This window comes from Dama dama, chromosome 1 (assembly GCF_033118175.1).
Source record: "Dama dama isolate Ldn47 chromosome 1, ASM3311817v1, whole genome shotgun sequence".
NCBI lineage: Eukaryota > Metazoa > Chordata > Mammalia > Artiodactyla > Cervidae > Dama > Dama dama.
In genome coordinates, this window is record NC_083681.1 from 21568300 (window position 1) to 21596108 (window position 27809).

The 27809-nt window shown below is 39.9% G+C and overlaps 1 protein-coding gene across 1 annotated transcript in view; it reads left to right on the forward strand.

Moving 5' to 3' along the window:
• Positions 1–680: 680 nt before the first annotated feature.
• Positions 681–27809, forward strand: part of FDX1 (ferredoxin 1) — a 37093-nt gene continuing 9964 nt past the window's right edge. The window contains exons 1-2 of the mRNA XM_061144414.1: positions 681–1087; positions 9681–9805. Of these exons, the coding sequence (XP_061000397.1) occupies positions 909–1087; positions 9681–9805 (304 nt within the window). The 5' untranslated portion in view covers positions 681–908. The remainder of the gene's footprint in view (positions 1088–9680; positions 9806–27809) is intronic.

The window sequence follows — 27809 nt, forward strand, 5'->3', positions numbered from 1 at the left end:
CTCAAAAGTGGTAGACCTTGGATTTGAACATCGCTATTTCTGACCTCAAAGCCCATGCCTTCCCCACAACGTATTAACCACGATGAAGTGTATTTTTAAATTCATCTTCCTGGTTTTGTAAAACTCTTTTAAAAGGCTGTCAGTTCGTCAAAGTTTCCTGTTCAGGCTCATGAATTTCAGCTGCTCAACGAGCATTTATTTGCCACTCAAAGTCTGGGAATATCACTTGCCTTCTCCGGTATCCTCGTTCATTCATTACTGTATTTATAACTTTAGAGTCACAGTTATTCTTCTTTGTATCTGCCTATTACCATGTTGAAATTTCCTACGGTCCTTTTTTTTTTTTAACTACTGTTGTAATTCTCTTTTATTCTATTTTTTGAACTCCAAGATGGCCATCTCCCACTTTTTTTAATAGGCAGGAGAAGGAGGGAGGTGCAGAAAAAAAAGAAGAGAGTGGTATAGTTAACTGGGGATTGTTTTATTGTATCTTTTCGTCAGACGTCCTGCTATCTTTTAAAATTTAATGTTCTCACTTGGGGACCCTAGACACCAACGAAGCAGCAAGATCAAGACAAAACCTGGTCAGTAGGTAAAACGAGGCGCGGAACCCCTCCCCTAAAGCCAGGGCCAGGGGGCGGGGCGGAGCGCAGCCAGGGGGCGGAGCGGAGCGCGGGTAGGGGGCGGGGCTGCGCTCAGGACGCGCGGGCCTTATAGTCTCCCGGAAGGCGCGCGGGGCCCGCGGTGGTGAACACAACAGGCCCTCGAGGGAACCCCGGCCCTGCGATCCCCCTGTGCCTCTCCTCTCCGCAGACCCGCGCGGCGTCAGCTCGCCCGTACTCGCTGAGCCTAACCCCGCGGCCGCTGCCGTGCGGCCTGCGTCGCCTCCCGTAGTTCCCCGACAGGCTATGGCCGCCCGCCTCCTGCGCGTCGCCTCCGCCGCCCTCGGCGACACGGCCAGCCGGTGGCGGCTTCTCGCGCGACCCCGCGCGGGAGCCGGCGGCCTCCGCGGGAGCCGAGGGCCGGGCCTGGGCGGCGGCGCGGCGGCGACGCGGACGCTGAGCGTATCGGGGCAAGCGCAGAGCAGGTGAGGCGCGCGGGGTGGGGCGCGCGCGGGGTCGCGCCGAGCTCGTGGGTCCTCTGGTGGCGGCGCCTCCGTCGCCTCCAGAGGTTTCCAGTTCTGTCGTCCTTCCGGGCGCCGGCGTGCGGGCCACAAGCCCAGCCCCGCTGCCTTCTCCTGGCCCCGGGCTGGTCGTCCCGTGCGGTCGCTTCCTCCGTGTCGTCCGGTTGCCAAGTTGCTTCTCAGGTCCACCGACACTTGGCGGAGGACCGGGGCCTGGGGCCCCCGATTTCCCTGTCCCAGCGCTCCCTGTGCCCTCAGGAAAGCTGGCAGTTTGCTGCTGCTGGTTCTCCGTGCGGTGTGGCGTGGATCTAACCTTTGCCCTGCCGGAGACCGCGGTGAACCTCGCGCCCAGTTTGTGTCGCGGCCACGGCTTTCTTCTGGGCTCTCTTCCTCCTGCCGGGTCTGGAAACGTTCTGTCCCCAAGTCCTTGTCCATTTAGGGTACACCCGCTCGTCCCCAAACTTCCCGGTGTGCTCCCTCTGGTGCCTGCTAAGTCGCTTCAGGCGTGTCCGACTCTTTGCGACCCCATGGACTGGTGCCCATCAGGCTCCTCTGTCCGTGGGATTCTCCAGGCAGGAATACTGCAGTGAGATGTCATGCCCTTCTCCACTCCCTCTGGTTGCTGTCGGATAAAAAGCCCCCTGCATTGGACTGGCAAGCCAGGGTTTTAAACTGGGCTTTGACACTTATTATCCAGTTTGTCTAATGCCTGTAACTGGGGGATAAGAGTCGTGTAGGCCTCACAGGACCATTTAAAGAAACCAATAAGAGCATACACATATTGTAGGGAGTCTGGAGGGCTCAGTAAATCCCACCTGTTAGCCTCAGCCGCCTCCTAGGCCCACAGCATTGAGTTTTGTGTACTAAATGTCGAAACAGATGTGAAAAAAAATTTGCCTAGAATATGTTGCAGTTTTGAGTTCTTGGGTAGATTTGTTTCTCAAAGACACGATCCCCTTTAGATACAATAGAGGTAAAATGTACTCATAATTTCAGAGTATAGCACTGTGGTGGATGGAGCCTTAATATAATGTAGGTCTGAACAGCTCTCTGACCCGCTGCCCTGTAGTAGGAAGCAGGGAAAAACAGCTGGGTTTGTGTTCCTCTCTAGTTTCTTCTTTGTGAAGTTCCTGAGAATAGGGTGTGGGACTTACTCATCTTTTTCCCCTTATTCTGTGAGGTAGTGGGTGCTCACTAAATTTTTGTTGTATGAACTGTGGAGGAGATAATGAAGGCAAGCTGGGGTTATTCGTTTAGGCACGGGTGGGGTTATTTGTTACTTCTCAGTTTTTGATGTCCATCTGCCTGGATGCCTTGTTGCCTTGTTTTCTACTTTGGTTGCTTTCTTGAAAAATTGTGTATAAATTGGGACTCTTACTGAACACATTTATGTAACTAATATTTAAAGGGACATGAGTGCTTTTGTGAATGGGAATTCTCTCTTCCAAGTTACTGTTTGATTTGGTATATCAGGTTGTCATAAAGGGAAGCACATCTGTTTTGTTCCCACTTAAACCTACTTTCTGCCCCATTGGCAGAGTTTCTGTCGATGGCCTGTGTTTCCTATCACAGACTGGAGCTGCAACTAAATTTTCCAGGCTACCCAGTATGGTCACCAGTAACCACAAGTAGCCATTTAAGATAATTAAAGTTGAATAAAATTGAAGAATCAGTTTCCCAGTTCCACTGGCCACATTTCAAATGCTGGATAACCACACATAGCTTAGTAGCTACTGTCTGGGACATCAGTTATGTACAACTATAGAATATCTTTGTTATTGCTCAAGTTTAATTGGACAGAGCAGTCTAGAGGCTGTAGTTCTGACTTTGAAGTTTAACATTTAAGTAAACTTTCAGTAACTGAGAGTCAAAAAACTCCTTTAACTCCAAAATACTGTGTTGTAGTACTTTACATTTTGTAGTGATTTCGGTTGCAAAGGGCTTTCACGTATATTATTTCACTTGACCCTTAAAATCTCCTGAGGCAGGTAAAGTAGATAAATGAGAATAAAAATTTTATATTAAGTAGCAGGCAAAACTGGGACTAGAACTTACATAGTTTTTGTTTGTTTTTTGAGCACCATTAGAGTTGATAATTGTTTAGCCCATTGGGTCATTTGGAAGAGTTAAGGTGGCTGTGGAAGTGGGGCACTCTAGATGGGGCCCTTTTCTTGGACCAACTGCCCCAGACCACCCCACATAGTGAAAGGGTGAGCATTAGCAGCCATAACTCCCCTGTCTGTTAGAAGTCTGTTAAGAGCTTTGCCACAACAGCCACTGACACCTTAGTTGAGATATCTGCTGTGGTTGAACAGAATAAATGGCCGTGCATGGTGCATAAAGGGTAACAGTTGAAGGAAGTAGTTGTTTGTGGTACTGGTTGATATATTGATGATGATAGAGGATTTAGAGGGATCATAGTTATTTTCCAGTACCTGAAACCTTGATCTTCTGGGGAATAGGTAAAAACTTTTTGCTAGTTCTTAAAATTGGGGAAGAGAAACCTACAAAACCCATCAGTACCAATTGTTAATAATGAATAAAGTTAGTTGAGTAAAGTACACATGTATGATGCTTTTTAGGGAATAAAATGTTTCCACAAACTTTCTCTCCTTTAATTCTCTCAGCAGCTTGGTGAAGTGTCCGTTGTTGCCACTTACCCATGGTCACCTAATGAGTACATTGGAACCAGGGCTGGACTTTATGTCTTCTGACTCTTACATTCCATACTTTCTCAGCTGCACAATTGCTTTTACTCTGTTATTTCTGCTTTCTCTCCCATCCTTTGGTAACCCTGTTATTACTCTTCATTCTGCAGTTTTTTCTGGGGCTGAACACCTTTAATGGACTCTATTCCTGGGTCGGGAAGACCCCCTGGATGGAGGGCATGGCAAGCCACTCCAGTATTCTTGCCTGGAGAATCTATAGACAGAGGAGTCTGGTGGGCTGCAGTCCATACGGTGGCAAAGAGTTGGACATGAGTGAGGCAACTTAGCACACACGCATGCACACCTTTAATATGTAGCAGCAGTTCAGGCTCCTTAGTAGCAAAAGGACTGCGACTTTAAATAAAAGTTACCAGTGTTTGTTGAGCTCTACTCTGTTAGGAATTTTCCAGATGTTATCAAAACCGTGAGATAAATGATACCCTGATTTTAAAGAGGAGGAATCTGTGTCAGAGTTGAAATTCCTTTGCTGTTGCTTCTCTGGTGACTCAGTGGTCAGTGTTGCTTCGCTGGTAACTCAGTGGAGAGAATTCGCCTGCCAATGCAGGAGACATGGGTTGGATCCCTGGGTCAGGAGGATTCCCTGGAGAATATGGGCAGAGGAGCCTGGAGGGCTGCAGTCCATGGGCACAACTTAGTGACTAAACAACAATAACAAAGCTTAGCTCTAGGGTGCGCCAGAAGCGCAGCAGTCCCCAAACCTCCAGCCTTCAGTGGTGTGTATAAACTATGGAATTCTTTCTGTTGTACTTATTGTCGCTTAGTACCAGGCATTTTTTGATGTCAAATCTCTAGACTTCTGTGGGTTTCAGACATATGTTTCCATCTGGCTTCTGGACCTTTTTTTTTTTTTTTTATTTTTTTATTTTTTTTATGTTCAATAAGATAAGTTTTATTTCTGATGATAAAAGTACACAGTTTGGTGAACTAGGAATAAAGATTTTATAGATTTAACAGTTTAATGATTTCAAAGATTTAATAATCACTAGTGTTAGCACATCAATTTTCTGTCTTTAGCTAAGCATATCATAACTTTCCAGGTTTGTTGGAAAGGCAAATCATTCAATATCATGGTAATCCAAGCCTATGCCCCAACCAGTAACACCGAAGAAGCTGAAGTTGAATGGTTTTATGAAGACCTACAAGACCTTTTAGAACACACACCCCAAAAAGATGTCCTTTTCATTATAGGGGACTGGAATGCAAAAGTAGGAAGTCAAGAAACACCTGGAGCAACAGGCAAATTAGGCCTTAGAGTACGGAATGAAGCAGGGCAAAGGCTAATAGAGTTTTGCCAAGAGAATGCACTGGTCATAGCAAACACCCTCTTCCAACAACACAAGAGAAGACTCTACACATGGACATCACCAGATGGTCAACACTAAAATCAGACTGATTATATTCTTTGCAGCCAAAGATGGAGAAGCTCTATACAGTCAGCAAAAACAAGACCAGGAGCTGACTGTGGCTCAGACCATGAACTCCTTATAGCCAGATTCAGACTTAAATTGAAGAAAGTAGGGAAAACCACTAGACCATTCAGGTATGACCTAAATCAAAACCCTTATGATTATACAGTGGAAGTGAGGAATAGATTTAAGGGACTAGATCTGATAGAGTGCCTGATGAATATGGATGGAGGTTCGTGACATTGTACAGGAGACAGGGATAAAGACCATGCCCATGGAAAAGAAATGCAAAAAAGCAAAATGGCTGTCTGAGGAGGCCTTACAAATAGCTGTGAAAAGAAGAAAAGCGAAAAGGAAAGATATTCCCATTTGAATGCAGAGTTCCAAAGAATAGCAAGGAGAGATAAAGCCTTCCTCAGCAATCAATGCAAAGAAATAGAGGAAAATAACAGATTGGGAAAGACTAGAGATCTCTTCAAGAAAATTAGAGATACCAAGGGAATATTTCATGCGAAAATGGGCTTGATAAAAGACAGAACTGGTATGAACCTAACAGAAGCAGAAGATATTAAGAAGAGGTGGCAAGAATACACAGAAGAACTGTACAAAAAAGATCTTCACGACCCAGATAATCACGATGGTATGATCACTCACCTAGAGCCAGACATCCTGGAATGTGAAGTCAAGTGGGCCTTAGAATGCATCACTACAAACAAAACTAGTGGAGGTGATGGAATTCCAGCTGAGTTATTTCAAATCCTGAAAGATGATGCTGGGAAAGTGCTGTACTCAATATGTCAGCAAATTTGGAAAACTCAGCAGTGGCCACAGGATTGGAAAAGGTCAGTTTTCATTCCAACCTCAAAGAAAGGCAATCCCAAAGAATGCTCAAACTACCACACAGTTGCACTCATCTCACACGCTAGTAAAGTAATGCTCAAAATTCTCCAAACCAGGCTTCAGCAGTACATGAACCGTGCACTTCCAGATGTTCGAGCTGGTTTTAGAAAGGCAGAGGAACCAGAGATCAAATTGCCAACAGCTGCTGGATTATCGAAAAAGCAAGAGAGTTCCAGAAATACATCTATTTCTGCTTTATTGGCTATGCCAAAGCCTGTGACTGTGTGGATCACAATAAACTGTGGAAAATTCTGAAAGAGATGGGAATACCAGACCACCTGACCTGCCTCTTGAGAAACCTGTATGCAGGTCAGGAAGCAACAGTTAGAACTGGACATGTAACAACAGACTGGTTCCAAATAGGAAAAGGAGTACATCAAGGCTGTATGTTGTCACCCTGCTTGTTTAACTTATAGGCAGAGTATGTCATGAGAAAGCTGGGCTGGAAGAACCACAAGCTGGAATCAAGATTGCCAGGAGAAATATCAATAACCTCAGATATGCAGATGACACCATCCTTATGGCAGAAAGTGAAGAGGAACTAAAAAGCCTCTTGATGAAAGTGAAAGAGGAGAGTGAAAAAGTTGGCTTAAAGCTCAGCATTCAGAAAACTAAGATCATGGTATCTGGTCCCATCACTGCATGGAAAATAGATGGGGAAACAGTGGAAACAGTGTCAGACTTTATTTTTTTTGGGCTCCAAAATCACTGCAGATGGTGATTGCAGCCATGAAATTAAAAGATGCTTACTCCTTGGAAGGAAAGTATGACCAACCTAGATAGCATATTAAAAAGCAGAGACATTACTTTGCCAACAAAGGTCTGTCTAGTCAAGGTTATGGTTTTTCCAGTGGTCATATATGGATGTGAGAGTTGGACTGGGAAGAAGGCTGAGCTCCAAAGAATTGATGCTTATGAGCTGTGGTGTTGGAGAAGACTCTTGAGAGTCCCTTGGACTGCAAGGAGATCCAACCAGTCCATCCTAAAGGAGATCAGTCCTGGGTGTTCATTGGAAGGACTGATGCTGAAGCTGAAACTCCAGTACTTTGGCCACCTCATGGGAAGAGTTGATTCATTGGAAAAGACCCTAATGCTGGGAGGGATTGGGGGCAGGAGGAGAAGGGAACGACAGAGGGTGAGATGGCTGGATGGCATCACCGACTCGATGGACATGAGTTTGAGTAAACTCCGGGATTTGGTGATGGTCAGGGAGTCCTGGTGTGCTGCAATTCATGGGGTCCCAAGGAGTCGGATACGACTGAGTGACTGAACTGAACTGACTGATCATAACTTTTGATAGAATTGGAAAACATTTATTTGAGGTATAACATAAAATAAACTGATAGATATAAAATTCAGTGATTTTTAGCAAATCTTTAGGGTTCTGCAGCCATTACCATATCTTTGATTTGTCTAGCCATAAACACAATCCAGCACTGGAATAATTTCGTTTCACCAGACAGTTTGACATTTTACAGTCAGTCCCCATGTCCAACCCTAGTCCCAGGCAACCACTGATCTGCTTTCTGTCTTTATAGATTTGCCTTCTCTGGGAAATTTATGTATTGATATATATATAAAACTGGGCTTATTTAACTGAGTGTAAATGTTATCAAGGTTCAAATGTGTTGAAGCATATGTTTTTTCTGTCAGTTCAGTTCAGTCAATCAGTTCAGTTCAGTCATTCAGTTCAGATCAGTCGCTCAGTCGTGTCTGACTCTTTGCGACCCCATGAACTGCAGCACGCCAGGCCTCCCTGTCCATCACCAACTCCTGGAGTCTACCCAAACTCATGTCCATCAAGTCGGTGATACATCCAGCCATCTCATCCTCTGTCGTCCCCTTCTTCTCCTGCCCTCAATCCTTCCCAGCATTAAGGTCTTTTCCAATGAGTCAACTTTTTGCATAAGGTGGCCAAAGTAATGGAGTTTCAGCTTCAGCATCAGTCCTTCCAATGAACACCCACGACTGATCTCCTTTAGGATGGACTGGTTGGATCTCCTTGCAGTCCAAGGGATTCTCAAGAATCTTCTCCAACACCACAGTTCAAAAGCATCAATTCTTTAGCACTCAGCTTTCTTCACCGTCCAACTCTCACATCCACATCAAGCAGGTCTAAACTTGAACTAATTTCCAGTCTTCCCCAAAACTCCTTCTCCTAAGTTAATCCTCGGTTAACCTGTACTCGCCATTACCCAGGCAAGAAATTTGTGTTACTTCCTCCCTCTCCAGAACCTTTTGATTCTGCCTTCTGAATATCTCTTAAATTAGTATCTCCTACACTGTTGCTTCGTTTATGCCCTTTCATAACCTCCAGCGGGTCTCCCTGCCTCCAGACTATCTTCATTCTTAGTCATTCTCTTTGAAAAAAATGCCAGTTGCCTAGTTGAAAATTGTGCATGTTTGGGAATACTTGCTTTAAAGCATTTTTTTTTTTCCCTGTGAAAAGAAGTTGGAGAGTACAGGCCCATTTAAGGGACATTCTCTCTTTCTCAACACAATTCTGATCAATTTTTAACAATCTTTTTTTTTCAGCATTGTGTAATCAGGGAAGACATTATCTGATAAGGCTGCCTTGGTTGTGAAATGAGATGACTGGACTTGGTAATTTGCATGATATTTATAGCTCTGAAATTATACAATTCTAGGTTTACTTATATTAAAGTTTTCTTTGATGAACTATGCCTATTGGGAGTGATGAAAATTACAACTAATTCTTTTAAGTCGAAGTACATCTTTTCAATTATGAAGTAAAAATTAAAATGACCAGTGGTGGGGAGGGTATTATCTAGTTGATAGTATGATTTTCCTTCCCAAAATTTGGACTCATGTTTGAGAGAAGGGTAAGAAATGTAAGCACGTTAGCAGACTGATGACTGACTGATAGATATCCTATAATAATGAAAAATATAAGGAGGGTTATATTTATCTTCCCACAGATTTAAACAGAGAAAACCTTTTTCTAATCCCTTTGGTTTTCGACCAAAACGAAATGTTGAACTACTCAAAGCTATCAAACTGCTGCCTCTTGTTGACTGTGTTTGTCAGACACTTGCATAACAATTGCCTTATCAATGGTATGATGATTTGTGTTTAAAGCTCTCCACAGCCCTCATCTAGTTTTTAGGGACACATTCATAGAGAGGTTGGTTTTCAGAGGATCTGTGTGAGAGCAAAACAGACTTCATAAGTGATAATGATTGCTAATGATTTCCTGTAACTGTGACTGAAGGTGACGACTGGGGAGACATACTTCACGTGGCCTTGATAGTGACGTACTTACTGTTTCCTTTAGGGTGGCGGAACTTCCCTTCGGGTTGGTGGGTAGAAAGTTATGCCTCTGATTTCTGGTGTCTCCTTCCCAAATAAACTTTAGAAAGAAAAGAAAATCCTGTAAAGGAGAATATTTGCATGCACACAGACACACACAACCTAATTATTTCACCTTATGGGTTCTTCAAGCAACTATTTTAAAGTATCTTGAAATTACTGAAAGTAATAAAGGACTGTTTCCTTTTCCAGCTCAGAAGATAAAATAACAGTCCACTTTATAAACCGTGATGGTGAAACATTAACAACCAAAGGAAAAGTTGGTGACTCTCTGCTAGATGTTGTGGTTGAAAATAATCTAGATATTGATGGTTTTGGTGAGTATGGAACATTCCTTAAAATTTATAAGTGAAACTATTAAATAGGTTTTACCTTTGTTTTGTTGTTTATTTTTGAAGAATTTTAACTATAGCATGCTAAGTGAACTATTAAAATTCAGGATGCTTTAGTGTTATATTCTCACTTATGAAGAATAAGAGTGACACCGTGTTTCTGTTCTTTGAACATTTAATTAGCTATATGCCCTAAAGTCTGTTGCCTCATTACCTTATTGATTATATGTGTGATGCAAAGCTGGGAGTAGTGCGTGGAATTGAAAAATACCAGGGACGCTGTGGGAGAAGGCGAGGGTGGGATGATTTGAGAGAATAGCATTGAAACATATATATTATCTATGTGAAATAGATCACCAGTTCAGGTTCGATGCATGAGACAGGGTGCTCAGGGCTGGTGCACTGGGATGACCATGAGGGATGGGATGGGGAGGGAGATGGGGGGGCGCTCAGGATGGGGGACACATGGCTGATTCATGTGAATGTATGACAAAAACCACCACAATATTGCAAAGTAATTAGCCTCCAATTAAATGAATTAAAAAAGAAAATACCAGATTGAGATACTAAATGTCATATTACAGAGGCTTATGGGATCTTAGTTCCCCAACCAAGGATTGAACCCAGGCTCTTGGCAGTGAAAGTGCCAAGAGTCGTAACCACTGGACTGCCAAGGGAATTCCCAGACTGGTATTTTCTTAATTACAGTGAACTTATGCATTCTTTTTAAGTGAGTACTTTTTTATTGAGCTGTAATTGACGTGTTAGTTTCAGGCATACAACATTGTGGTTTGATACTTGCATGGCAAAACCCACTCCAGTTTTCTTGCCTGGAGAATCCCATGGACGGGAGCCTGGCCGGCTACAGTCCCTGGAATCTCAGAGAGTTGGACACGCCTAAAGTGACTTAGCACGCATGCCTTGTACAGTCTGGAATGTCAGCTCACTTTCCTTCAAAGGGTAGTTAATCTACTTCTTATTAAGGAAGTGTTTGGTTTAGGAAATTTTCACTCCTAGACTTTTCACCTTATTCCTTTACCACTCACAGAAAGCCCATATCCAGGAAACTGCCATCTTAGACCTCAGGGATACACTGTGTGTCACTTGCCAGTTTTGCTCGAGCATTCTCTCTAGTCTAGAATGGTAGTTCTTTAAGAGAGTTCCATGAGTGCCACTTGGGAAATTCACATTCTTAGGCCCCACCCTGGACTTCCTGAATCAGAAAGTTTGGGGTAGGGCCCAGAAATGTGTATTGTAACAAGCCTGCCATGTGATTTGATGCATGTGGAAGTTTGAGAACCACTAGTCTGCAGTCAGGTCCAAGGAGCATATCTGACTATTTTTCATTCAAGGCACTGTTCATATTGCACTTTTAAGAACTCTTTTCAGATCAGAATTATTTCTTCCCTTCCATTTTCCCATTTTATATTAAATATACTTCTCTATATTAATCCTCATTTCAGTTTTCTTTTTTAGAGAGAATGTCCCTTCCCTTTATTAGATTGTGTGCTTTTGGAAGACTCTTATCAGTCAGGTAACCAGAGTTGGCACTCAGTAATAATTTGCTAAATTTGTGAATCTAATGTCAATTACAGGGATAACTATAATTGGACCTACTACATTCCAGCATATGTTATCTATTATTGTAACAACTCTTAAGAGGCAGTTTTTTTTTTTTTTTTTTTAACTTCCAATTTATAGGTGAAGAAACTAATAAAGTTCAGAGAAACTTAATGTTCCCTGGATCATATGGTAGCAAGTCAGAAGGCCTTGTAAGATTCAGGCCTGAGTCTCTCTAACTCCTGAACCTCGGCTTTTTCCTGTAAGCATTTCTCTCTTAAGAAGTGTCTTTCCTTTGTGAACACTTGTTAAAGAAATTAGGTGATGACATAGTTGCTATAGCTCTAGTTTTAAGGCATTTCTTACTCTAAAGCAGTGGTTCTTGGCTGGGACTAAGTTTCAGAATTCTTTAGAAATCTTAAAGATATGTTATGTCATGATAGTGTAGGGAGAGCGGAAGTTGTGCAGATATCCTTTTAAATTCACATGATTCAGATCCATACCATGGATTGACTGATTTATGGAAAAGAACCCATGGATAATTTATATATATATGTATATTCTGTAAAAATTTGTATATAATTGAGTTCCCTCATGAGTTCATATTCAGCAACACTTAGTTGACTAAGTTTGGTTTCTCTGAATTGTTCTCTCACAAATGAAGAGTAACACACTGCACAGTAATTGAGAATAGACCCTGGAATCAGACAAATGTGATTCATAAACCAACATTGTCACTGACTGTTCATAATACCTGGAGCAAGCTGCTTTATATCTGTATGCCTCAGTTTCCTCTTCTGTAAAATATGATTGTATTAGTTCTAACATTATAGGGTTGTTGAAGATTAAGTGGTATAATGGAAGTGAAGTGCTTAGCACAGTGGCTACGTTGGTAAGAACAGTAGAATTTGTGGCATTTTAACTTGGCCTGCTCTCCTCCTCTCCCCTGTTCAGCAGTAGCCTTAAAAATTGGCAGCCTTGCAGCCACTGGAGGAACAAACTGATTTGACTTCCTCAGAAGCGTTCTCCAGAATTTTGTCACTTTATTTTGCAGCTTCTCGGAAAAGCTCCATTCCAAGGAATTGTTTATCTGATTTGCCTCAGAGATTGCTCTGTGAGGAGGCTCTGTCCCTAAGACTTTTGTCTGAAATAATTACCTGCAGTTGTTTAACACTGTGCTGCCTGAGGCTGTGATGCCTCTTGGAGCAAACAGGAGCCTGACCAGAAAGCCTAAAAGAAAGATCTGGGGAATGCAATGTCTGTAGTGGGCTTTGAAATACTTTGGGGATCTGAAGGCCATGCACAAAAGCAGGACTGTGTTTATGTCCAGAAAAGACCTGATAGGGCCTTAGTCTCTCATCTGTGCATCTCTGGCTGACCTTGAGGGTCCCGTGCAGGTGAAGGCCAAGACAGACATGCAGAGTACTTGAATGTTGAAGGTGTGCGTAATCATGAACTGAGCTCCTCAGCAGAGGGCAGAAGCCTTTATTGGGTCAAAGCCCTGAAGGAAACCTCCATATAGTGATCTAGCTGACCACTAAGCTCACTGAACAGAGACATTGCTGATCACATGCTGCTGGGATTACAGGCCTCAGAGTTAGTTTGGGAAAGTCAGTAAAGAAACAAATAGCTGCAAGAACAACCGCCAAAAAGCCAGCATGGCAACAAACCTAGGGGAGACAGTGGTGATCCTTATTTTCAGGGTTGTCATGTTATATTATTTAAAATGTCTACTTTGCAATAAAAAATTCAAGACTCCCAAGGAACAGGAAGGTATGGCCCATACTCAGGAAGAAAAGCAGTCAATAGAAGCTGTCCCTGAGGAGTCCCAGCTATTATACTTACCTAGACAAAGATGTTAAATCAGCTGTTACCGAAGTTCAGAGAGCTGAAGGAAAGTATGTCAGGATGTTCTTTGGCCTTTGTACATCAGTATGTGTGGACTTTGTTACCACTGTGTGTGAGGGTACATTAAAGAAGGAAAGAACATTTTTCCTGTCCTTGAGAAAGCTAATCTTTTGTGTTCTGGAAAGGCTAATGTGGAGGCTGTGATCCAGTAAATCTGTTTTTATACATTTCTCCACAGCTTCAATCTCAGCTTTATGAAAAGACGTATATACTAGACTCTTTACTCCAGAGTTATTTGTGAGAGCAAAAGATTTGAAAGAAGCAAATGCCCATAGATAGAAGACTGATATTTAGCCATGCAAGGGGTTACTATATTACTCCATTAAAAAACAACAAGACTGTGAAAGGAGTTTTGAAAACAAATATCAGTAGTTTCCTGCTGGTAGGAGGGAAGCTTTTAATGCTATGGTATATTTAATCGATATCTTTCTTTGAACATTTAGGTGACTTCCAGTTTTCAGCTATTACAAATACTCTTAAGGTGACCATCCCCAAGAATACTTTTCTGTGTTTGTGTTCCGTAATTTCCTTGTGGTAAATTCCTAGGGAAAGAATTACTTAGTAACATTTGTTTTATTAACTGTTTGCTCTAATTATTTGCCTGTTTTTCTGATGAGGTATTATTTATTTTTAGCCATTAGGAAAGGCTCTTTAAATGTGCTGTTTGACCAAAAAACTAACGAAAATGAAAATTATTTTTAAACATTTATTTGAAAGGCTCTTAACCTCTGTTTTACATGGAGCTACATTTTCCTCAAAATAATGTAAAATACTTTATTTACAGTAGATAATTTTCATGAGTTGCTTTCCATTTCTTTGAAATAAAAGCATATTTTGACCTTAATATTGAAAGTATCTTTAAATTTTTAAGTATTTTTTCTTTCATCATTCATGACTATATATTGCAATAACACTTTTTCACATTGCAGTTTGCAACCATTAGTCATATAATCAGTTTAGTAGCTCTCAGTTACCGGTTAAAGTAATTAAAAAGAAAATATAAAACCACCATTTTTTGTATTATTCCATGAAATGCTTGTTTAACTATTTTACAAAGTGTATGTATACCAGGTTGTGATGTAAAATGGGACTCATACTGTGAGTCAAAATTTAAAACATATATTTTTTCTTTTTGGAAAGCTGTTGGCTAGAATGTTAAGAATGGAGTTCCTGCCTGTGTTTGTTTCCCAGCTCTGTCACTTTGCCACCTTTGTGACCTTCAGTTAGATCTCTAATCTCTTCATACCTTGTCTCCTTAAGGGTAACATAGAAATAATGTTAGTACTTAAGTACTTTGTAAGGTTGCTATAGAGATCAAATGAGTTTATCTAAGCAAGGCTAAATTAATGTTAGCTATTCTTGTTAGCATAGTTATTACTACAGGTTCATTGTTCATTATAACAGATTTTAAAAATACATTAAAAAATGGTAACTTCCCATAGTCTTAACACACAGAGATAAACACTAAAAGAGTCCTTTCCCCCCCAGTTTCCTAGAAGTACTGAAAATTTAATGCCAACAACAGTCTTTAGTAGTTCAATAAGAATTCTGCATTTGTTTACATGGACATAGATACTTAAAGATCAAGGATCCTAATGTGTCCAGAATTTTGGGTATGTAAATATAAATTTGAGATAAGCTAAACTAGGTTCACAAAAGATAAGAGTTAAGCGTAAGTCACTTTCTAGAATAAAAATGGAAGAAATGAAATCAAGAAGGCTGAACTACTGTGTTTATAAAGAAGAGATAACAGCATTGTAAGGGACACCTATGCTTCTCAGGTGGAGCTATTGGTAAAGAACCCGCCTGCCAATGTAGGAGACATAAGAGGTGCAGGTTCGATCCCTGGGTCAGGAAGATCCCCTAGAGGAGGAAATGGCAACCCATTCCAGTATTTTTCCCTGGAGAATCCCATGGACAGAGGAGCCTGGCAGGGTACAGACTGAAGGGTCGCAGAGTCGGACACGACTGAAGCGACTTAACAGGTATGCAGGGCCAACTATTTCATTCATTTCTAAAGCTGAATACAGGAGACGCTTTAAATATTGCCCTTGTTCTAGTCACACTTAATAGGTAAGCACTGTACACAGCTGAGGCTGGCCTGGTTCAGAGTGTCTGTACGGTTTCTCTCTGGGTGATCTTATCCCTTCTGTGACATTAAATCCCATCTGGATGACCGTAAACTGTGTATTGTTAGCGCACACTGTCCCTCTGAGCCCTGGACTTACAGATTTCAACTTCCTACTTATATCTTTTCTTGGAAATTGCACAACTTCCTACTTTATATCTTTTCTTGGAGCCTCTTGATGAAAGTGAAAGAGGAGAGTGAAAAGTTGGTTTAAGACTCAACATTCAGAAGATTAAGATCATGGCATCTGGTCCCATCATCTCATGGCAAATAGATGGGGAAACAATGCAAACAGTGACAGACTTTATTTTTTGGGGCTCCAAAATCACTGCAGATGGTGACTGCAGCCATGAAATGAAGACACTTGCTCCTTGGAAGAAAAGCTATGACCAACCTAGACAGCATATTAAAAAGCAGAGACATTAGTTTGCCAACAAAGGTCTGTCTTGTCAAAGCTGTGGTTTTTCCAGTAATCATGTATGGATGTGAGAGTTGGACTATAAAGAAAGCTGAGTACCGAAGACTTGATGCTTTTGAATTGTGGTGTTGGAGAAGACTCTTGAGAGTCCCTTGGACTGCAAGGAGATCCAACCAGTCCATCCTAAAGGAAATAGTCCTGAATATTCATTGGAAGGACTGATGCTGAAGCTGAAACTCCAATACTTTGGCCACCTGATGCGAAGAGCTGACTCACTGGAAAAGACCCTGATGCTGGGAAAGATTGAAGGCAGGATGAGAAGGGGACAACAGATGATGAGATGGTTGAATGGCATCACTGATTCGATGGACATGAGTTTGAGCAAGCTCCGGGAGTTGGTGATGGACAAGGAAGCCTGGCATGCTTCGGTCCATGGGGTTGCAAAGAGTCAGACAAGACTGAGTGACTGAACTGAAAAAAGTTGTCATATTTAAATAGATTTAAATATGATTTTCACACCCCCCCCCCCCCTGAAAATTACCCTTCCGAGGATCTTGACTATCAGCAATGAGCATCTCTTAGGTGCTCAAACCTGAAACTGGAGAGCATCTTTTATTATTCCTTCTGCATCGTCTCCCTTCAGGCCATCAGCAGTTCCTATCAGATGTGCTCTCTGTCTGTCTCCAGTGGGTCCTGTTCTCACCATTTCTGCAGTCACTGCCTGGGGCTGCCAGCTACGTGTTCCAGGAGCTGCACTTCTCTGCTTCTGCTTTTGAACCCAGCAGCTGGGGTCATTCATCATAATGCAGATAAGACAGGTCCTCTAATTAGAAACCATGAATAAATTCCCATTTCCTTTAGGATAAAATCTACATTCCTTATGCTAGCCTCGGCATTACCTGGCTCCATCTGCCTTTCCTCCTCTCTCCCACTTCTCATGTTCTTTCTGTCACTTTGGCCACACTGGCCATTTATCAAGAGCTGAACTCACCTAAAATTTCTAGCTTGAAGTCTTTGTATATATACTTTACACTTTTTTCTGCCCGGGACTCCTTTCGTCTCCTTCCTGAAAAATCCTTTATGTGTTGCTTTTCATCTTTCTGGTCTCAGTTTGTTACTTCCTTAGAGGGACTTTGCCCAACCACCCAGTCCAATAGGAGTTCTTTTATTACCCTGAATCTGTTTTTCTCCATCACAGCATCCTGTTCATTTCTTTCATCGCATCACAGTCTATTTATGTATTTGTTTATTTCTGCATCTTTCTCCCTGGGGACTGTGAAGAAGGATAAAGTGATTCTTGTTTTCATATATGAAGTGAAGTAATGAATGGTTCAGTTAGTAAAATAAATTTTGGAAGCAATAAATTTATAAACATTCCTATTTCCAACTTTTATGTTAATGTAGATTTTTTTGGATGATCTTTTAAGTTTTCAGTATTATAGTATTCTGTCACTAGGGGGCAGTTACACCTTTCTGATCAAATGTACCTCATTTATTATCTCAGACTACTTTTATTTTCTTACTATGTATTTCCTTTGTGTGACTGTTTCGAGGGAAATTATTCAAATTGTGTGGTCCTGATAATCATATAAATATTTATTCATGTCATGTTAATTGATTCTTTCTGGCTCTGAAATCAAGCTTTACTTCAGAAAAATTAGATTTTAATATTTATTTATCATTTCATATTTTTAGGATATAATATTCCAACATAGCTATCCTCTGGAGTTTTATTTGAGAAAGGGGTTAGCAGTCTTTCTTGTCAGCATCATTATAGAGCTCCAGTTTTTCTTGGTATAATATAAGCTATACACACACACACACAGACCCATGAAACAATCTATTCCTGGTGGAAAGCTCTTAAGTTACATGAAAGGAGCCGTAGTCTGCAGATAGCTAACTTACTCTGGGAATTAGTTTTTTATGACAGGAATTTTAATCTTTAGTATTAGTCTTGTTAAAAAGAAAAAACAAGTTTTATTCATCATCAGCCTTGAAATTAGCCATGCCTTACCTAAACAAAATGCCTTACTTATTCTTAACATAATTTTAAAATTATACATATTTGAAATTGTACAGATTAATAATATTAAGTTTCTTGCTCTAGTAAAATCAGAAGTACTGTGAAGCCCAAAACTTCTGTCAGGAATCCCATAATTTCACGCTGGCAGACTGTGTGAATTATAAATTGTATATTTGTTTCGATACCGTTTACAGTTATAAGCCAGGATCTGCCAGCCTTTGTCAGTGTCTTGTGAACTGTGCTGTTTCCAGACATCTGATGTCTGTGTGATTTTTGTTGACTGTAGTGCTGATATTTTAAACTGTGGTTATAGTTTAATATCATTTTAAAGCCCATGATGGTTTCAGCCAAGCATTTATTAAGTGTTAATGCTGAAAAATGCATCTGAAAATGAATTATTTTGGAACAGAAGTTAAATGTGACAGAATGCAATGAAGGAAGCCAAAAACCTGTCATAATTTCTATTACTGCTAATTTAGGAGAGAGAACTCTGAATTATTAGGTAAAATGCCAGCAAAATTAAAGCAGCACTAAATCGTATATACCTTTAACTTCATGGCAGTTATTGGACGATGGGTAAAACTTTGGTACCACGGACTCATGAGGCTGTAATGTGTCCCTAAGTCATACCAGATTATCGTCTGTTGTAAGGCATAGAGTATTTTAGATTATTTGAAAGGTGGACATAGTAGTGTAAAAAGTTTCACTTCAAATATTTGTTCTACTTAAGTATATTTTGCCACAAAAATAATGACTGGAAGATTAAAGATTTATGGATTGTAAGAACCCATTTTGTTTTATTGAGACTATAACTCGAGTTATGAGACTTCTAACAATTTCAAAATCTTTGAGAATGTATTCCTCATAAAATGTGATCATGTTATGTTTAATATAAGTATGTATCTGTATATATAAGTGTATAGATACATACATACATGTGTATATACACATATATATCTACACATTTTATCTATTAATTTACTTTTATATAGCCAACCACTTACAAAGACACTTAAGCTGTCAGTACTGCTTTGGGATTGTGTATAAGCATAAGTCACATAACTTGTACTTTGAGTTCCCATCTCTCCACATGTATTATTGCATCAATGTACCCATATTTTGATCAGCTATCATTTTAGCTTTTAAAATTTATTTTAGGTTATCATTTTTAGATTGAAGTTTCTATAGTAGTTGCCGCTTGTGTATCCTTTTTTGTTTGATAAGTTGTCTCCCACTGTTTTGTGGACTTGTTCCCAATGTATGTGATTAGCATAAAAAACAACAAACTCTTTTCATTTTTGGGATAGGTTTTGTTTACCAGATTCATTTTCAGGTCAACTTCTTAGCATCTGGAATTTGTTTTCACATGGAGATACTGTTACACATGATGGCTAAATTTTCAGGCCAACCCACAGAATTAACTTAATAGCTAACTAACCATTTATAGCCTGGTTTCTATGAGAGACTGCATTACAACATCTAACTTTTAATCCTAGATCAAGAACTTCTAAACTCCTTGGGCCCACCTACTGCATATGCACAATGCACGTACCCCCTCATATGTTATAGGAACTCTACTTTGCATCCCAGTTTGGTGGTAGGAATATATTTACTGCTGATTTTCAATGCTGGTGATTTCATGGTGGATAGGAACCTGGGAATTCTGTAATGCGGAAGAAAAGTTAGATGAGGCCCAAGGGGAGCATCATTCACTTTGTTCTTGCCTGTAGCGTATGCAGTTTGGGTTGTGGCTTTAGTGGAGTTTGGAGCTGCAGGGATGGTCAATAAGGACATGAACTTGGTGTCAAATAGGACACAGAATTGGTGGCAGCTCCTGCATTTTAACTGAAGACAAGTGGGCAGTGCCAGATCAGCTCTGGTGCAGATCCGGTGCTGATAAAGGTATCTACAAAAACCTACAGCTGACATCATGCTTAATAGTGAAGGACGAAATGCCTTTCTCCTAAGATTAGGAACAAGCTTAGGATGTCTGTTCTTACCGTCTTATTACAATGAAAGTCTGTGTAATGAAGCAAAAAAAAAAAATCAAAGGCATACTGATTTAAAAGAAACAAATAGAACTGTCTGGTTTTTAGATGCCTGTTACATAGACAATCACAAGGACTCTTAAAAAAATAAACTTAGACCTGAGTGAGTTTAGCAAGGTCCTAGTACGTGATCAATACATGAAAATCCATTGTATTTCTGTATACCAGCATGAATAGTTGGGAACCAAAAAAGTTTTTTAAAAGAACATTTATAATACCTACGCCAAATGAAATTTTTAGGTTTAACAAAATATAACATCAATATCTTGAAAATTATAAAACTCTGATGAAAGAAAGCAAAGACTAAAGTAGTTAAGAGACATACTATATTCATGAATTGGAAGACAGCATAGTAAAGATGTCGATTTTTATTGATAAATAGATTTGTTATATTTCCCGTTAAAATCTCAGCAGGATTTTTTGTAGATACAAACAAGCGATTCTGAACTTTTTACAGAAAGACAAAGGAACTAGAACAGCCAGTTTTAGAAGAGAAGGATAAAATTGGAAGAAGTATGTGTAGTACAGATATTAAAACTTGATGTTCCATTAAGCGAGACAGTCTAATATTAGCAAAAAAAAAATACATCTAGTTGATTTTTTGGGGAAGAGCTTTACTGAGATTTAATTCACATACCATATGGTTTACTCATTGAAAGAATACAGTGTTTTTTTTTTTAGAATATTCAGAGTTATGTAACCATCACCACTATTGGTTTTATTTGTTTTCTAGCTTTATTGAGATATAATTTACAACTAACATTGTGTAAGTTTAAGATGTACAATGTGATAGTTTGATACACATATCAGTTGCAAAATGATTATCACAATAGGGTTAACCTCACATCATTCCTTTTTTTTGGTGGTTAAAACATTTAGGATTACTCTTAGCAAATGTCAAATGTATAACACAGTGTTGTATCTGTAGTCACCATGTTTTACAGTAGATCCTCAGACCCTGTTCACCTTAAAGCTGAAAATTTACACCCTTTGACAACTCTCCATTTCCTTTAGCCCCTGCCATCACTTTCTGTTTCTATGAATTTGACTTTTTTAGATTCTACATACAAGTGAGATCATACTGTTTTTGTCTTTCTCTGTCTTACTTATTTCAACTTAGCATAATCCCTCAAGGTCTATTGTTGTCTCACAAATGGCAGGATTTTATTCTGTTTTATTGCTGAATAATACTCAATTGTGTGTGTGTGTGTGTGTGTGTGGTGTATGTGTAATATCTTACTCATTCGTTCATAGGCATAGACTTACATTGTCTTCATATCTTGTGAAAGTCGCTCAGTTGTGTCCAAATATTTTCTCCTGTTCAGTAGGTTGTCTTTTCATTTTGTCAATGGTTTTCTTTACTCTGAAAAAGCTTTGAAGTTTAATTAGGTCCCATTTGCTTATTTTTGTTTTCATTTCCTTTGCTTTATTGAAGTAAAGTGAAGTGAAGTCGCTCAGTCTTGTCCAACTCCTTGCGACCCCATGGACTGGAGCCTACGAGGCTCCTCTGTCCATGGAATTTTCCAGGCAAGAGGACTTTTTTATTGCTTTATTAGCCAGATCCAAAAAAATTATTGCTATGATGTCAAAGAGTATTCTGTTTTCTTCTAGGAATTTTATGATTTCAGGTTTTCAGTTAGGTCTTTAATCCATTTTAAGTTTATTTTTGTATATGGTGTTAGAGAATGTTCTAGTTTCATTCTTTTACATGTAATAGCCAGTTTTCCCAGCACCATTTACTGCAGAGACTGTGTTGTCTTCCTTTTGAGTTCATTTTTGTATATGGTGTTAGAGAATTGTTCTAATTTCATTCTTTTATATGTGATAGCATTTTCCCAGCATGATTTAATGAAGAGACTCTTTTCTCCATTGTGTATTACTGCCTCCTTTGTCATAGAATAATTGACCATAGGTGGGTGGGTTGGTTTCTGGGCTGTCTGTTCTGTTCCATTAATCTATGTGTTTGTTTTTATGCCAGTCCCATGTTCTTTTGGTTACTGTAGCTTTGTAGTATAGTTTGAGGTCAGGGAGATTGATACTTATAGTTTTGCCCTTTTTCAAGATTATTTTGGCTTATTTGGGTCTTATGTGTTTCCATACAAATTAAAAAAATTTTATTCTAGTTTTATGGAAAGTGCCATTGGTAATTTGATAGGACATGTATTGAATCTGTAGATTGCCTTGGATAGTGTGGTCATTTTAACAATATTAATGTTTCCAACCCACGAGCACAGTATATCTTTCTATCTGCTTATACTGTCTTTAATTTTATCAGTGTCTTACAGTTTTCTGAGTATGGTTCTTTTACTTCCTTAGGTACATTTATTCCTGGGTATTTTATTCTTTTTGATGCTATTGTAAATGGAATTGTTTTCGGAATGGAGGAATGTAGGCTGTGCCTTCGAGAGCACAGCAAGCATGAGGGTTTTCTTCTGGGTGATGAACCTGCTTTGTGTCCTGGTTGTGGTAGTGGGTGCACAGACTTACACATGTGTTAAGATTCATAGACCCATATACTGAAAAGACAAAAGTCAGATGCTTATTGACTGGGGGCCTATCTCTGATTACAAGACCAGGAAACAAATTGGCAGAAATACCCATCATGAAATCATGAGATGAAAAAAAAATTTAAAAAGGAGTAACTTAAAGTTTTCTTCTCACAGTTTTAGGCTGTCTTTTAAAATCTTTTTTTTCCTCCAAATACCTTATCAGAGGCTTGTCTTCACTGCTCTCTAATTTTTTTCTTTTTTATTGAACATACAGTTTAAGAAAAAAAAACCCTCCCCCAAAATGCTCAGATTGTTGTATTATTTTGGAGTTTTGCAGGAGAGACTATTTCTTCTTATAAGCACTATTCACAGGGCTTGTAAGTCTTTGCTCCAGGTTTTTTTTTTTCTATAGTGATACTTGTATTACAGTATGACCATATGTGTCTCTGGTTCAGTGATAGCCATTTTATACAGGCTGAGTTGATTTCATCCTGAGCCTTAAAGTTTCTATTATATTTGAGTTTCTTCCCAGTACAAAGAATAAGAAAAGCATATCTATTGACAACTTGTGATAGAAAAAGTTTGAAAGAAACTGTAAAATAAGGAGGAATCCCAAGCATGATGTGTTTATCTAAAGAATAAATATGGGACTAGAATGTGTAATAGGAGCTTGAATGTAGGAACCAAAAGTTAATCTTTTGTATATACTCAACATTTGTCAAATTCTTATTAGAATACTCTCTTCAGCTCTGAACTTGGCATCCTAAGTAAGATGTGGAATCAGCTGGAAAGGTTCCTGAGAGGAGCTATGAAAATTATTAGAGAGAAATAACTTTAAGAGAAAGTTAAAAGAATTGAGATTTCCTAGGGAAGAAAGTGAAGACCTGGGCTACGGATGGTAACTCTTCATTTTGACTGACCAGGTGGTAAAAAAAAGGAATGTCCTAAATATTCTGCAGGGGTTTATTGGCATGTGAACTTTTCTGTGAATTCCAGGATGATTGAGACCATACTGTATGCGCTGGCTTCTTCCTTGGGCTTTTCTGATATCACCCTTTTCTGGTTCTCTGCCTCCCAGTTGACACATCTGTATTTTAATTCTTTTTCTTGGTGGGTGGGGGGAAGTGTCTCTGTGACGATCTCAGTCTCTTATCCTCTTCCTCTTTTACCCCTCCTCTCTGGTGAAATGTCATGACTTTTGCTTCTGTCTTATCCATGTCAAACCCATCCTTTACACACAGGCACCAGCAGGATCTATCCAAAATAAACGTGCCATGTCACTTTCCTACTCAAAATCCTTTAGTAGCTTCCTGGAACTTCACCAGCAACCACTGTTCTCCAGGGGCTGGGTTCAAGAGGGGTGGTAGAGTGACAGTTGCTGGTAATCCCTAGCCAGTAACATCTCTGTGGCAACCCACCCACTGAGAGTGTGCTAGTTAACCCACCCAATGTGTCAGCAAACGGAGCACGTGCTTACAGCACACGCTCAGGCTCCTTAGGAGAGCTTGGGAGACTGCTTGGTCCTCCGTCTGCCTCTATAGCCAGCTCCCAACTCCGCGTTCTGTCCAGGATTGTGAGTTTGTTTTTCTTGCATCTTCTGATATGCATTGCTCGCAGTTCTCAGGATTTGTTTTTTAATAATAAAAATTTGAAGCTTTTTTAAGCTTTTTAAATTAGGGAAGTTGCTTGGTATATTTTAAGGAGGGTTTTACTTACATTTTAAGACAAAAGATGCTGAATCTCCTCAACTTTGTCCCCCAGTATCTCCAGATGGATTTGACATTTTAGCTTTGAGATTGTCTGGATTGGGTATTATTTTTCTTTTTTTCTCTCAGATAAGAACAGAAGGCAAAGTTAGTATGTATTTATTGAATACTAGTGAACAAATCCATTAAGAGCTACAATTCTTCTTTGTGGAGTCATAAAATATTAGAGTGAACAGGCCCTTAGACATCATCTACCTCAATCTCCCATGATATGGATGAGAAGAAAACCGGGGTCCTCGAGAGGCCTGCCCAGGACCCAGTGGACAGTATGGCAGATTCACCCAGAGCCCAGCTGGCCTCAGGGTTGCACCACACCAGTTCTCCTTTTACTGCAGGGGTTTTCTTTCTTTCTGCCCCTCTACCTACCTACTTGGTGGCTCAGCTCTGAAGAATCCACCTGGCAATGCAGGAGATGTGTGTTTAATTCTTGAGTTGGGAAGATCCCTGGAGAAGGAAATGGCAGCCCACTCTAGTATTCTTGCCTGAGAAATTCCCATGGACAGAGGAGCTGGGTGGGCTGTAGTTCATGGAGTCGCAGGAGTAAGACACAACTTAGCGACTAAACAACAACTTAACCTACCTTTTTTTAAGCAGAGGAAGCCCACTTCCTTTTAAGTAAAATATATCCATTTACCTTTTTGTGTGATAAGCCTCAAATATATGCAAAAACAGAAGAGTAAACTACTTGTTAAAATAGCCAATTGGTGTGGGTATATATTTGTGTATTACATAAATGTACAGTATATATATATATTTATATATTCAATATATAAACATACATATAATTTTTTTAAACATACATATAATTTAATATATAAAAAAGTTGAAATTCTCTTAAGTTTTCTTATAACTTACAAATCATAATAATTGCCAACACTTAAATAGGTCTTTTTGGGCTTGATAAAGGACAGAAATGGTAGGGACCTAACAGAAGCAGAAGATATTAAGAAGAGGTGGCAAGAATACACAGAAGAACTGTACAAAAAAGATCTACACGACCCAGATAATCACGATGGTGTGATCACTCACCTAGAGCCAGACATCCTGGAATGTGAAGTCAAGTGGGCCTTAGGAAGTATCACTACGAACAAAGCTAGTGGAGGTGATGGAATTCCAGTTGAGCTATTTCAAATCCCGAAAGATGATGCTGTGAAAGAGCTGCAGTCAATATGCCAGCAAATTTGGAAAACTCAGCAGTGGCCACAGGACTGGAAAAGGTCAGTTTTCATTCCAGTCCCAAAGAAAGGCAATCCCAAAGAATGCTCAAACTACCGAAACAATTGCACTCATCTCACACGCTAGTAGAGTGATGCTTAAAATTCTCCAAGCCAGTCTTCAGCATTACGTGAGCCATGAACTTCCAGATGTTCAAGCTGGTTTTAGAAAAGGCAGAGGAACCAGAGATCAAATTGCCAACATCCACTGGATCATCGAAAAAGCAAGAGAGTTCCAGAAAAACATCTATGTCTTGCTTTATTGACTATGTCAAAGCCTTTGACTGTGTGGATCACAATAAACTGTGGAAAATTCTGAAAGAGATGGGGATACCAGACCATCTCACCTGCCTCTTGAGAAACCTACATGCAGGTCAGGAAGCAACCGTTAGAATTGGACATGTAACAACAGACTGGTTCCAAATAAGAAAAGGAGTATGTCAAGACTGTGTATTTTCACCCTGCTTATTTAACTTATACACAGAGTACATCATGAGAAATGCTGGGCTGGATGAAGCACAAGCTGGAATCAAGATTTCCAGGAAAAATATCAATAACCTTAGATACGCAGATGACACCACCCTTATGGCAGAAAGTGAAGAAGAACTAAAGAGCCTCTTGATGAAAGTGTAAAAGGAGAGTGAAAAAGTTGGCCTAAGGTGCAACATGCAGAAAACTAAGATGGCATCCGGTCCCATCACTTGATGGCAAATAGATGGGGAAACAGTGGAAACAGTGGCTGACTTTATTTTCTTGGGCTCCAAAATCACTGCAGATAGTGATTGCAGCCATGAAATTAAAAGACGCTTACTCCTTGGAAGGAAAGTTGTGACCAACCAAGACAGCATATTAAAAAACAGAGACATTACTTTGTCAACAAATGTCTGTCTAGTCAAGGCTACAGTTTTTCCAGTGGTCATGTATGGATGTGAGAGTTGGACTATAAAGAAAGCTGAGTGCAGAAGAATTGATGCTTTTGAACTGTGATGTTGCAGAACACTCTTGAGAGTCCCTGCAAGGAGATCCAACTGGTCCATCCTATAGGAAATCAGTCCTGAATATTCATTGGAAGGACTGATATTGAAGCTGAAACTCTAACACTTTGGCCACCTGATGCGAAGAGGTGACTCATTTGAAAAGACCCTGATGCTGGGAAAGATTGAGGGCAGGAGGAGAAGGGGACGACAGAGGATGAGACGGTTGGATGGCATCACCGACTCAATGGACATGGGTTTGGGTGGACTCTGGGAGTTGGTGATGGACTGGGAGGCCTGGCTTGCTGCCGTTTATGGGGTCGCAAGGAGTTGGACACAACTGAGCGACTGAACTGTAACTGTAACTGTAAGTAGGTCTTACTTTACCAATCAGTCATGGTTGCAAGTACATATGTTAAGTACACAGTCATATGTAATGCTTGCAGCTGCCCTGTGAGGTTGGTACAGTTACTATTGAGGAAATTCAGGCATGGAGGGTGAAGTAGCCCAAGGTGATGCCATTAGTAAAAAGTGGAACTGAGATTGAATCCGGGGAATCTGGCTCCAGAGTCCATGCTTATGACCCTTGTACGTCGCTTTGTGGTATGTCTCTGCTTTATCTTGTTTTGCTTTGAATGAGATTTAATAAAATCTGCTTTGAATGAAATTTAATAAAAATTAACATTTAAGGAAGCCTCTTTTCTTTCTTCATGTTTTAAAATAACAAAATATGAGTAACAAATGTTTAAAGTATGAAAGAACAATTCTTGTTACAATGATATATTTTTTCACAGGAACTAATTATTGATAATAGTTCCATTAATATTTTATATAATGTTTATTGACCAGAAGAATCTAAATCCAACTGAAGTTACTCCTAAGAGTCTATAATCTTTACAATTGTATAATGACTTTAAAAATTATTTAAAAAGAAAACCAGAATAACTTTTTAGGTAGAATTATTATTATTTTTTTCATTTATTTTTATTAGTTGGAGGCTAATTACTTTACAATATTGTAGTGGTTTTTGCCATACATTGACATGAATCAGCCATGGATTTACATGTGTTCCCCGTCCTGATCCCCCATTCCATCCCTCTGGGTCATCCCAGGGCACGAGCCCCGAGCACTTGTCTCATGCATCCAACCTGGACTGGCGATCTGTTTCACACTTGATAGTAGACATGTTCCAATGCTGTTCTCTCAGATCATCCCACCCTCGCCTTCTCCCATAGAGTCCAAAAGTCTGTTTTGTACATCTGTGTCTCTTTTTCTGTCTTGCATATAGGGTTATCGTTAACATCTTTCTAAATTCCATATATATGCATTAGTATACTGTATTGGTGTTTATCTTTCTGGCTTACTTCACTCTGTATAATGGGCTCCAGTTTTATCCATCTCATTAGAATTGATTCAAATGTATTCATTTTAATGGCTGAGTAACATTCCATTGTGTACATG